Here is a 13,685-nt window from a genome sequence, read left to right on the forward strand (position 1 = left end):
TTTTTTTTTTTTTTTTTTTTTTTTTTTTTCCCCCCCCCCCCCCCCCCGCTGCCGGCCTTTTCTTTCCCTGTTTTCTTGTCCTGTTTTCTGACGTGCTCCAGCAGGGCTTGTGTCCTTGCTTGGATAGCTGCAGCGCCTTGTTTCTGTGACTCTAGCCTATCTTCAGTCCATTGTCTGTGCTGCTGCTGGTTGGGTTTTCCAAAGTGCAAATCTGATTACTTTGCTTTCCTGTGATAAATACTCTAAAAATTATCTGTAGTTATTAGGGAAAAGAAAAAAGCTTTTTGGTTTATTGTAAACTTCCTTTCCATAGTTTTGCTCTGGTGTATCTCTAGCTTCATCCTCTGAAGTTTATTCTCAGACCACATTTTGTGGCCCTTACAAGGGATGGCTTGTCATTCATGTTTGCACTCTACTAGTCACTCTATCTGAAATGGAAGCTATGCTTCTCAGCTAATGACTCAAGTTCTTCAAACCTTAGATCAAGCATCATTGCTCCAAGAATGACACACATGCCTCCTGTCCTTTCTCTATTGTGAGTAATTTTCATAGATTTTGGATGGTTAGTTTGTTTTGATTTTGCCACCAGACACTATGCTTACTAAACACAATGATCATATTCTTTTAAACTCTGTACCCCTAGTCCCTGCCACTCTGAGAAACACATAGTAGTCATGCTGTTAGATATTTGTTGAATAAAGGAAAGAGGTAGAATGGGACCAGATATCAGGTGGTTCTTAGGTATTAGGTTAATAAGTGTGGTTTTTATAATGAAGCCACTAAAGATTTAAGACAAAGGACTCATGATATATGAACTATCTTTTGGATGGAACAGCAGTATTAAAAAAACAAAGTTTGTAGAGAGAAAGACAATATTGGCTTTGAAAATACTGGAATGCTTCCTTCCTCTTGAAAAACCTTCCTTAAATTGGAAATGTATTTATAGACTGGTTTGCAGTCTGGAATGCAGTTGTCAATCTGGAGCTGGTGATGGGGACTTGGAAGCCACCAGTGTATGGAGACCCTACTCCTAATCCAAAGCCTAACCCTCATTTGACTGTGTTTTAAAGTCTCAAGGCTACATTTGTGAGCTATTTGTATTTTTTAGTGATTACTTTTTTCTTTTTTAAAAGGGAGTCAAGTACGTGTTCTTGATCATGAGACAGAACTCATGTTCATCTCTGCTAGTAGAGGGATTTTAGTGAAGATGATGGCCAGGTGAAACTGTTTTGAGTGCAGGATGGTGACTTGTGATAAGTGGCTATATCAATTAGAAGACTCATTAGATTTACCAAATTTTATCATTTGCCTTCTTCCTTCAAAGTGTTGCACTAAGGTCTTTGAAAGATTAATTTATCATTAATTTTCCAAAGATTAATGATGAAGAAGATGGAGTTTATTCTCTTAAACTTTTGTTGAAGGTTAGAACCTATATTGGGTCCTTAAGTTTCTGATGTTATTTTACAAAAAAGGAAATAATTGATGCATTTACAAAGTGGGGTTATTTATTAATAAAAAATATTGAAATGGAATTCTTCTAAATTATGTTGATAAACTTGGGACATTTCAAATATAAGTTTTCACAGGTAAGGGTCAGGGAGTTCAGTACAGTGCCTTGCTCTCCATTATTTTACACAAAGTTGCAATGATATTTTGGGACTCTTAAGAAAAATGCCAGCGTTCTGGATAACTGTAAGCCAGTTTGTTCTGTTGAGAGGAGAAGGTCACAGATTTCATTTCTGGCTTTGTCTGCTCCTTTGCAAATGAATGATTTTGGTGGTACCTTGAGGAACCTAGAGAAAAGCTGTGGGCGACTTAGCAGAAACCTACCACTACTTTCAGAAAAGTTATGTGCCACTAACAGAGCATTAGAGTCAAATTTCTTTATGAAGAATAGTGCTTTTTATTTTCAGCTTTCTCTGTGTCTTGTATGTTTTTCTTTTTTTTTTTTTTTTTCAGTTTGAAAAAGAGTTTGCCGACCACCAAGAAACTCAGGCTCAATTGCAGAAAAAAGAGGCAGAGATTAATGAGCTTCAAGCAGAGTTACAAGCTTTTAAATCACAGGTAAAATACTATCTACCTGGAGTGAATTTGGGTATTGAAAACTCACAGGGTAACAAAGGTTGTATCACGTCTTCACAGCATCAAAATGTTGAAACTTTAATTTTTCTCGTATGTTTTCATATTTTTGTTTATATATATTTCTATTCTGCTGTGTTTAAATTTTTAAAATTATTTTGCCTCCATTTTTTAAATTTGCATTTTTTAAAATGTCTAGTCTCTTCCTTGTGTTTCATTTGGGTTTTGTTCCTGATGTCATGTGTTTGCTAGGTAATTAAGCACTAAGGGTAAGAAAGTCTTTTATTATTAGATTTGTCATTCATCACTGATCTTTATCCCACTACAGAAAATTATTGCTCAAGCTATTTATTTTTCAAAACCTTCAGCCTATGGGTACCTTGCAGTGAAAGATAAACTCTAGCTGAATGAGAACATTTTCTGATAATTTTTCAATTTCCAAAAGTAAACAGATTTAAAACACAACAAAAAAGGGAGCAAATCTGGATTATGAAGTAGATAGCTCACATATACTCTCTGCACACAAAACAGTTAGGTAGCAAGAAATACATTATCTACATGTTTTACATGGATGAAAGTAAGGAAGTAGAATATTTATAGCTAAATTCCTTCATGTAGATTTACATGCAAGATGATGAGCAATAAGTATAGTTTTGCTGTCTTCCTTTCATCCTAATTTATGGTTATGCTGAAATAATGTTAGGCATACATTTTCCTATGTTATTTGCAATTTTCTTCTCTTTTTTACTTAGTGTATAGTTTTGTTGCAGAGTCTGTCTGAAGATACTCTAGGAATTATATGTTAGTGTTCAATTTTTGGGGAAAAAAATAGAATCTATCTATAAGAAAATTCTCAGTGATCATCTTTCTCTAGTGCTGCAAGAGAAGGTACCACAATTTGTTGAAAGTTTTCATCTTTCTTATGTGGTTCCCTCTCCCTCATATTAAATAAACATTTGGCTGTGTTTTCTATATTTCAGATTGAGCTTTAGACACTGAAATATTCATGACAATTTTTTCCTGGTCCAGGCTAGTATAAATTTAGACTTTCCTTTCTTTTAATTTTTCCCAATTGAAGCATTTCTTGTAAATCTATGCTAGAAAATTTTAGTTTATAGAAAACATATTCACTGCATTTGAATATGTTATTGCTGCATATGATTTTATATAAAACGGGAATATATTTACATTTTGAAACAGATTAAATCAAGCAGTCTCCTATGTTGTTTTAGATTGTGTACAGTGATAACCTCTGTTTATGTCTATCAACAGAAAGCCTGTTATTAGAGACTTGACATTGACCACATACTCAGTTTTGAAGAACAGTTGACAAATCCTTTCTTTGGATTAGTTTATATTTCTCATGGAATACTTGCATTTGTCTTAATATACTTCTCTTTGATCAAAGCTGTGCTGATTATAAAGGTTATGAATAAAATGTGTTCTGTTATCCATGATTTCATCCCTTGTGTCACTTAACAGACAAGCACTGTTAGATGCTGAGGACAGACTGGGGGCAAGGTGATCACAGTGTCTGGCCTCATCAGTGACATACTCAAGTTAATCACACTCATCAAAGTCTTGAGCAGAAATTCAACTATGCCTTTAAGACGTTAATTGTTAACTATAAATGTCTATTGAATGTGAGTACGTTAACTATAAATGTCTATTGAATGTGAGTACGATGTACATACATCCTTTACGTTCAAAGGGCTGTGGTATCCATTATCACAGCAACCCAGCCCAACACCCAACACTAAAGTGATTCTTTCTTTATACGTAATGTTTTTGATAAGGCATGTTTTTTGATTGTGGTCTCAATTTCTCTCAAATACTTATTCTTTTTTGATTTTGGATGTTGATTTCAAGTCTTTGTACATAATCTATTTTCCATAATTTTACCATAAAACTTTTAAATGATTTATTAATACTTATATAGCTATATGGCTTAGAGTTGAAGTTAGTTTTAGGAAATCATCATCACAAAAGTTATTTATCAACTCCTGTCACCTTCATGGTAGTAAAAATGCATCTATTTTTATTAAGCAACAGAAGCATAAGGATAGAAGTGCCTGGTAACCAGGTCGTGTCTTGCTTTTGCAGGTCTTACTGAGAATCTTAGTTAATTTTTCCTCAAGGGCCAAAGGTGTGATGTGGCAATATTATTTCCCTCTCTTTTTCTGGATCTTATTTTTTTTATTTTTATTTTTTTACTAACTTAAAAGATGGTGTCCCGCAGAATTCTGTATATAAACCTTTCTTCATGCTCCGTCCTCTGGGTGAACTTACCTGCACAAATGGCTTCTTCAGCTGTCCTGTTGAGACTGCTAACTTGCAGATCTTTTAGACCCGGGTCACTATTTGCCTCTTGGACATCTCCACCCACATGACCATAACTACCTTAAAATGGGGAGTAATATTTCTGACAGTTACATTTTTATGAAAACAAAAGCTATAATAATACTCTTAAATTGGGGAAAAATTTTTGTTGAAATTTTGTTTGTAGGTTAAACCACATGGCATTACTGAAATTCAGTTGTTTTTGGTTTGAAACAAAATTTTTGAGAAACGTATGCTTGAACCTGCCTTGTAGAGAGCTCTTTGTCATGGTTCTTATTATTTTTCCCCTGTAGTTTGGTGCCTTGCCATCTGGTACCTGTTTGCCTCCTTCAGATGGAAACGGAACCGGCCCTCCAGCCCTTCCCCTGCCGCCGCCCCCGCCACCCCCGCCGCCCCCGCCCCCGCCCCCGCTGCCGCTCCAGGGGCTGCCCTTACCCCTTGGCGGGGGGCCTCTGCCCCCGCCCCCTCCGCTGGGACTTCTCAGTGGACAGACCGCTCCGCCTCCACAGATCCTGCCTTTTGGGTTAAAACCAAAGAAAGAATTTAAACTGGAAACCAGCATGAGAAGATTAAATTGGTTAAAGGTATAACAGAAACAAGTAGAGAAATAATACTATTTCTCAGATTAAAGCTTAAATTTGTATTGACTGGTATATAATTTCCAATGGGAACCATATTCAAAATGGTATTAAATAAACAGGAATTCTTTTAAGAAAAGTGTTGAGTTTAAAGCCCTTTAATGGCAACCCACTCCAGTATTCTTGCCTGGAGAATCCCATGAATGGAGGAGCCTGGTGGGCCTGGGGTCGAGAAGAGTTGGACACAACTGAGCGACTTCACTTTCACTTTCACTTTCAAGCCCTTTACTATTGACTAAAGCTTTCTAGTTTATAAATTGCATAGGAGTCTATGATAATTAGACTGGGATTTGGTTTATAATCAAATGCATACATAACATTTAAGTTAAATACATAATTTTATATTATCATGATTATACTGTGTATTTTTAAATGTTTTTAAAAAGTACAGAAAAGTTAGTATTCTTAGGAACTTTTTTATGTTGTTAGCTATTGCAAAAATTATTACTTGCTGTCAGAGGTGGATATTTAGTTGAGACACAGGAATTCTGAATCCTGCAGATAGTTGGTTTCACGGGTCACATAAACTGAGCATTGCTAAAGATTAGGAGAAGTATAACTGAGAAAGAATAAACTTCATTGCATTCAGCTTCAGTCCCCAACTAATTGAGAGTGGAAACTTTTTTTTTTTTTTCCTTTTCCCTAATAACACCTTAACTTTCTGCAGAACTTATATTGCATTGAACACACTTTGTAAAAAATCTTATGGAGATTACTCCATAAATATCTGCTGGCAGCTCTGGGGTACTGGGTGTGTAGATGGTGACTGGGTGGGGGACAGATGATACCCTCAACCATTTGTGAATCTGCCTTCTCTCTGACTACAGATCAGACCTCAGGAAATGACTGAAGACTGTTTCTGGGTAAAAGCAAATGAAAATAAGTATGAAAGTGTGGATTTGCTTTGTAAACTTGAGAGTATATTTTGTTGCCAGCCAAAAGGTAAGTTTAATATCTTAGTTATTTGTTACTTTTAGTATTTTAATATTGCAACTCTTCAGATGCTTTCAAATAGTATTATTGGTATCCTATAAATGATGTTTTTACAGTACTAATGGATAAATTAAGTTAGTTTTTTTTTTTATGTAGAGCATCACCTGAGCAATTTTTTAAATGCAAATGATTAATACCAGAGTTAAAAAATTTCTACACAGTACATTCTTTGAAGATATTCTAAGTTAGACTTTCATAAAGGAGGATATTTTCACAGAAAATTTTGAAATGAAAATTCCCTCTAGTCAATGAGAAATAGAAAAACAAAATCAAAATGTGAGTCTTCCTCTAGTCATAATTTTCTCACTCTTCAGTGTTGCAGTGACTACCATGTAATTAATTAGTATGACTCACATGGGTTAGAAATTATCAGATTTATAGATTATTTTGAAAGGTAGCTTGAAATAGAGTCTGTGAGTAGATTATATCATCTTTTCATTATGAACAATGAAATTCATTTTCAAGACCTACCCACAGATAGCTTTTTACCTATGCACTGTGAATTTTCTCTTTTTAACAATTATATTTAGGAATTACTCTTGTCTGAAATTTGATTTTGACATGGGCCTACCGTTTATGTTTCAGGGTTGATACTCATATACACTGTTGATTTCATTTTCGAGTAACACATTTTAGATTTGTAGTACAAACCACTTACATCAGGCATTATCTTTTAATTTTCAGAAAGGAACCTTTTAGCAGACTTATGCCACTTATATCCCTGGGCTTATCAGAGAGGTGGTAGGGAGAGATTGCATTGGACAGAGCTGGGAATGCTAGGTGTAGATTAAAGAGCTGACTTCTTAAAGTACCTACTGCATGCTAGGTATCATGCCAGAGGCTTTATGTACCTGATTTAACTTGATGATCACAGCAACAAAGGGATGCTGGCAGATACCAAAAACATCATTTGCATTCCTTTGAAATGTGTTCTAAAATATAAATTAGAAACTGTTTCTAAAAAATAAGTTTGAAACTCTAACAGATAATTGTAAATTAGATTTCTAGAATTTGTTTTAAATCCAAAGCCTTTATCAGATATTTTGGAGCACCATTTTTCCTGACTAAAATAGTAAAAATAATATATTTTCATCTTTGAAAACCAGGGGAATTTCTTAGTAAGCTAACCCTAGTAAAACTTGTGAAGTAAGCAGGTCTTAATGTTACCTTTTGATTATGGAGAATCAAAATTTTCTTTGAAAAAGATTAGTGCACTCTTCAGGCAATCAAGGAAAATATATGGCAGTTAAAATGTGTATTTGCATGTAAAACACTTCAGAATTTCAGATTTCATAATCTGGAATTGATTAGTTTTCCCTTTGCTTTTCTTGTAGGTGGAAAGGGTGATATCTAAAAGCTGTTTAAGTAATACTGCCATCCAGCTACTCTTTTTTTTTCCTCTCTGTACTCTGATTACTTTCTTAATTAATGAGGCTCAAAAGGGAAACTTGTTAGCATGCCTTCAATTTAGCTGTAGTGTTAGCCTTAAATGAAATAATTGGACCTTTAAAAAATTCTTAAGTCATCTAACTTTAGCCTTATGATTTAAGGTTGAAAAAAAAATAGACATTAGCTCAATCTAATACCAGTTGTAAAGGTTAAGGTGAGGAAATGATGATCCTTTTCTGAATATTCCATATTTCAGTATCTTTCTGACTCTGCGTGTATCCTCAGTGCCCCAAATCTCTTCAGTTTGACTTAGAGGCTGGCAGAGGTCTACGACGTCTTTTCTTTCAAATCAAATGCAGCTTCCTCTTTTCTGTGACGCTATATAATATCTCCACGATCATTGGAAAAATGAGGAAGCCTACGGTCATAACACTGGGGAATGCCAACATCTTACAATGCCAACAGGAGGCAAGCTGTGAGGGCGACTGTGTTTTTGGTCGGGATTTTAAAGAATAATTCCTAGAAAGCATTAGTTGAGGAGCCTTAAATGTGCTTTTTGGCCTGATTAGTATTTTATTAGAAAAGGTCGTTTGTTACTGCTTTCAGGACAGGACTTTGTGTAGATATCTTATAGGAAAGATCAGAAAGGAAGGCAAGACAAAAGTGCCTGGAAAACTTAGAGAAGACACAGGGGTGTTGGATAGGTTGCTCCTTGTTCCTTTATTCATGGCCTGGCTGCAACTTTTGCCTATTTCCCATGATGCCAAAGTTTTCTTTGAATCAGTTTTGTCATTTCTGCAGAATTCAGAATGGAAATGCAGCTGCTGTCCCCTCTCTAGCAGGCAGGGGGCGATAGAGGCATGGACATGGGTTGATTGTCGTTGGCTTGCATCACAGTTTGGCAGGAATGACAGGATTTAGATTACTGAAAAATTACAGGTTTTTAGAGAAAAGGTATATATATTTTTTTAATTGTAGTACCCCCGTGGACTAAGAACCAAGGCTCTTTCTCTGATTACAGAGGTGAATGTTCCGTTCCAGGCATTTTAAATGGTAGACACCAATCTTTGTGCAGTTGAAATTGGCAGAAAGAAAAAGAAAAAAAAAAAAAAAACAGAACTGAAGCCATTAATTTAAAAAGAACCTTGGAATTCTCTCTCATATTCTTTATTTTTTTGTTACCAAGTATGGTTCTTTGTCTTATAATGCTTTAGGTTTATGAGGGATTTAGGTTAAGATAATTGGGTTTCAGAGGTCTCATACCCAGAAAAGTAAGAGGAACTAATCTTTCCTATTGAGAACCTGTGGTATACCAGCCCTGAACTGGGTCATCTTCATGTGACTTTGTTTAATCTTTACTGCATCTCTTCTGGGTGAAGGCAATGGCCCCCCACTCCAGCACTCTTGCCTGGAAAATCCCACGGATGGAGGAGCCTGGTGGGCTGCAGTCCATGGGGTCTCAAAGAGTCAGACACAACTGAGCGACTTCACTTTGACTTCTCACTTTCATGCATTGGAGAAGGAAATGGCAACCCACTCCAGTGTTCTTGCCTGGAGAATCCCAGGGAAGGGGGAGCCTGGTGGGCTGCTGTCTGTGGGGTCGCACAGAGTGGGACAGGACTGAAGTGACTTAGCAGCAAGGAACATCTCTTCTTAGGTTTTTCTCTTGGTCTGCTGATTGAAACAATTGTAACTCCACACAGTACCACCCTGCCCCATCAACTCACAGATGGAGCAAGATGTTCCTGAGAGAGTTGAGCCTTTCCTCTTAACTCATGTTGCTCTTTATTATTTTTCTTCTCCTTTTTTCCAGTTAGATTTTACTTATTTTGCTTTTTAAACTAATCTCCTTCTTATGACTTTTATAACATTGCTTCAGTGGGAACATGTCTTGTGTCATAAGTAGTACAGAAACTCCTTAGTCATTTCCTATGAAATCAACATTTTTTTCTGATTCAGTTATATCATTTTCTTTTTTATACTTCATTTCCCTAGTAAGTATCTCACTTTAGTTTCCTTGCTTCTTTCCATCCTAAACTTTTGAGATGAATCTTAGTTTTCCATTGTTTAGATTCTTTTGAAAATAACATGTTGGCATTTTTCCTAATCATATATATTTTTTCTCATCTGCCTCATAATTTCTCCTGCTTTTTCTCTTATCCTGTTTATCTACAGTTGTTCACGTCAGGTATTTACAGGGGACATATTGCGTGTGAAGACTTGTGTTTGGCACTGGGGACACTGGTGAGGAGGTGGACATGGCCCTAGAATCCCATTGCCTTATGGCCTCGATGGTGTGCAGCCAAGTCCGCAGGTGAAGTTTAATAACCAGGAGTGAGATAACCAGTGCTCATCTTGATTATAGAAAAGACTGCCATGTTTTACTGTTTCAGGCTTCTGTTAAGACTTAACAAGGTTATAAAGGAGCATTGTTTATATATCTCTCAGAAATTTAATCACAATATTCATATACTGAACATTTGGTATCATCAAAATAATGCTAATGACCTGTGTATTTTTTACCAGATTGGAAGCATCTGTTGGTTAATTTTTATAGGCTGTTGGCAAATGGATTAACGTATACTAACAGGTTATTGGTGTTGGATTTATCAAGTAAAATTAATATTAATACGTTCATCATTCACAAACTGTTAACTTAATAGGGATTAAAGGGCTTTCTGAAAGTATATGAATAGTCTAATTCGCTTAGACTGATTAATTATGAAAATGTGATTCCACAATTGTTAGATTTCTGAAGTAATCACGTTTTATAACAGGTGTGTCATATTTGCCAGATAGAGTCAATAAACTGGTTTATAAATAATTTCTTAACTGAACAGTTATGGCATATGGAAACAGTTAATGGATTATGTACTTAAAAACAAATCAAGCTTAGATTTCTGACGTCATAGTTCAGTGGACAGAGTATTGAGGTAGAGAGTCATAAACCATGGATTATCCCAGTGACTTGGCTGTGTTCAGGATGTGTCTTTGTGTTTGAAACACAATTTATTACTCTGTACAGACCAAAGTGTATAAAAATCCTGAACTACCTCCAAAGCCTACATTAAGATGAACAATATAATTTGTAACAGAGAAATATGGTTCTTGACGGCATGTTAATACAGAAATGATGCCAAAATGAACATATCTTCAACATCTTGCAGATTTCTGAGAAGACATTTGACAAATACTAATTTAGGAAAACTGGGGAGGAAGTTTGTGGAGAATTAAATATTTTTCTAGGGATCTATTTTGGTTTTTATCTGTGACTGAATATGAAAAAACTTTAAGGAAATTATGAGATAGGTCAGAAATGTCATGCTTGTTTCACCTTTAGGGAGTATCTCATTGTTACCAATTGTATTCTCTGTTGTATTGCAAAAGAAACTAGAATTTATTCTGAAAGCTTTAGTAAGGTAAAACCTAGAGAGAGAGGGTAAAAAAGGGGTTGTTTAGGTTAGAGCCACAGGCAACTTTCAGGTCCACAGAATGCGTCAGTCACATGCTTAGTTACCCAGCATACCTTTGGCATGTTGTGATAGAAGCTTTGAAAGTTCCTGTAAGTAGATGTGTTTCTTATATACTGTGGTGACGCTGTAAACAGAAAGGAAGGAAGCTTGGATTTGCTTATATCGTATTGGGGAGTGTGTGCCCATAAACGCGGACTTTTCCCCCTTTGCTTTTTTGTCTTTTTTGTTTCTTCTTCCATCAGAGAAAGGAATGGTATCAGGGCATTGGATTCGACTAGAGTCATTTGACTAGTAGTAGATTGGACAGTGCCGTCTCCTGTTTTACAAGTAATTCATCTTGGTATTTTATTTCTGGTAGCAGTTTTCCATGGTGCACCTGTAGCTATCAAACCTTAACAAAATTGTAAATTTGTTACATTCTGTCCTCATCTGTTAGGATTTTTTCTTTTAGGATTTCTCTTCCATTTCTTGCATCCTCTGCCTTCTTCCTCATTTACCCTGGCGTCTCTTGTTACCCTCTGATTGCTCAATGTACACTTTGCAGTTGCCGTGTCTGCAGTATGTTCTATTGCTCAAGATTCCCACATAATTAGTGCCCAGCATTATTCTCCAGAAAATAAAAATGAGGCTTTTCCTTCTGAGTGTGTTATTTTAATCTAAAGCAATATTTTGTAAATCTGGCCATTCACCACTTCCCCTCTTCTCTGCTCTTTCCTACCCCTCCTCACCCCCGGGCCCACCTCCACACACCCCACTTGCCAGGCTTGGAAGACCGAGAATCACGTGGAGTTAGCACTGTACCCAGTCCATCTCTGGAGCACAGGCAGGGAGCGGTCTCGTGGTCGGAGAGTCACAGGAGATGGGTGCTCCTTGCTGAATTCCACGCTATAGGAATTCAATAAGAAACTGTAGTAAGTTTATTTGTAAAAAGAGGAAAAAAAAAAAAGAAAACTTCTCATGAAGATAACTTTTTTTGTATAACCTTGAATTTCCTAAGTTAGACTTGGGTTACATATTCGTGTGTTTAGTTAAGCTGGGTGTTCCCCCCTGCCCCCGTTCAAGGTTAGGTCATTTGGGCATATACTTTCAAACTTTGATCATATTCTATGTATAGAATAAGCTTTCATGAATGACATGGCCTCTGAGGAGAATGCCAGTTTAGAGACCTTTGTTTATCACAGGTCTGACTTGTCCAAGTGCGTGTCTGTGCCTTAAAAGAATGGATATTTCAAAGCTGACACGCTGTATCCCAGGAGTTTTTAACTTGGAGTCTAAGAACTTTGATGAGAAAACTAAAAGTAACATCATTACTTTCACTAACCTCTAATCAAATTTAGTTTTTCCTTCCGTTATAAATATAAACAATAAACAGAGCAGTAGCTGTGCCATTTCTATCGGTAAGGTTCATGTGTACTTCGCGTCTTGCATGGGTGCATTCACTCTGTCCCGTCCGACTCTTTGTGACCCCATGGATTGTAGCCCGCGAGGCTCCTCTGTCGTGGGATTCTCCTGAGAAGAATACTGCAGTGGGTAGCCATTTCCTCCTCCGGGGCGTATTCCTAATCCAGATAGCGAACCTATGTTTCTCCCACCTCCTGCATTGTAGGCAGATTCTCTGCTGCCAAGCCATCAGGGGAAGCCCGTGTACTTTTATATCACATGAGAATTGTTTCAGGTATGTTGAAATATTGAAACTCATCACTACTTCAACAGTAACGTATAAATTTTTAGACTTTCAGCTAGACTTTGTTACTTAAGACTTGAATAAAAAAACTTATTTTGTCAGTTGGGTCCTCCTGGAAACAAATGCTGAGATGTTGAAGTGCAGGAGGGATTTTTAAGAGTTAAGCAGTGGGTAATGGGTGTGAAGGGTAAAAGATGGTGAGAGCAGGACTGGGCAGGAAGAACCGGGACTGTCCTGCAAATCTGAGGAGTTCTCAGCCCTGGAGCCCAGGATGTGTGTTGCAGGGGTTCCGGGTTGGAGCCTGCTGGCTGGCCTGGGCACTCCTGCCACACTCGGGCCGTGGCCGGGGCTCCAGCTGTGGAGGGGCCGGGAGGGCTCGTGGCTCGTAGCCTGTCAGCTCTGGGTACTCTTTCTGTAGCCGACTGGAAAGTTCTTTTCTGAAGGGGGATCTGAGCATCCCATCTCCATGGTTGTCAGGTGTGTATGTGACTGGTCCACAAACAGTGCTTTTTAATAACTGAATTTGAGAACAGTTTACGCCCTTTGAACTAGTATGTACTTTTTATGCATTTAAAATCAAGAGAAGGGGTCTTCCTCTCTGGTCGCAGTACGGGTCCATGCCCACAGACGTTGCAGGCCCTGCTGTATAGGTGAGACTGAGGTCAGGGGCTTGCCCTCACCTGCCGCCTCTTTACATGTACGTGGCTTTTGGGCTTGCTTGTTTTGTAATTGAAGGGCCCAGTGTGTTATTTGTAATGAGATATTTCATCCAACTTAGAATAATTTTTATGATGGTTCCAAAATCTGGACGTCCATTTATTAAATAATGCATTTGTTAACAAAAACATATATCAAATGTGGAACAAATATAAAACTTACTCCCTAATTAGACAGTAAGAAAGCAACAATATTAATAATGTGTCCTTTTTAAAAGTAATATTTACTTCATTTATGTCATTTTATTTGCTCCCCAAAGCAATCCTGTGAAGCACCCCAGGCAAATGTTCTATACATTTTATCTTTAAGAAAAAGTTGTGCTCTACAAGTGAAGTTCAGCTAAAAGGAGCTGCACTCTGAATGGAATACAGA

At 37.1% G+C, this 13,685-nt stretch overlaps 1 protein-coding gene across 1 annotated transcript in view; it reads left to right on the top strand.

The window, feature by feature from the left end:
* Nucleotides 1–13,685, top strand: part of DIAPH3 (diaphanous related formin 3) — a 566,408-nt gene that overhangs the window by 210,512 nt on the left and 342,211 nt on the right. Inside the window, exons 15-17 of the mRNA XM_040267149.1 lie at nucleotides 1,960–2,064; nucleotides 4,713–5,003; nucleotides 5,885–5,999. Of these exons, the coding sequence (XP_040123083.1) occupies nucleotides 1,960–2,064; nucleotides 4,713–5,003; nucleotides 5,885–5,999 (511 nt within the window). The remainder of the gene's footprint in view (nucleotides 1–1,959; nucleotides 2,065–4,712; nucleotides 5,004–5,884; nucleotides 6,000–13,685) is intronic.

The sequence above is a fragment of the Oryx dammah genome, unplaced genomic scaffold, assembly GCF_014754425.2.
Source record: "Oryx dammah isolate SB20612 unplaced genomic scaffold, SCBI_Odam_1.1 HiC_scaffold_24, whole genome shotgun sequence".
NCBI lineage: Eukaryota > Metazoa > Chordata > Mammalia > Artiodactyla > Bovidae > Oryx > Oryx dammah.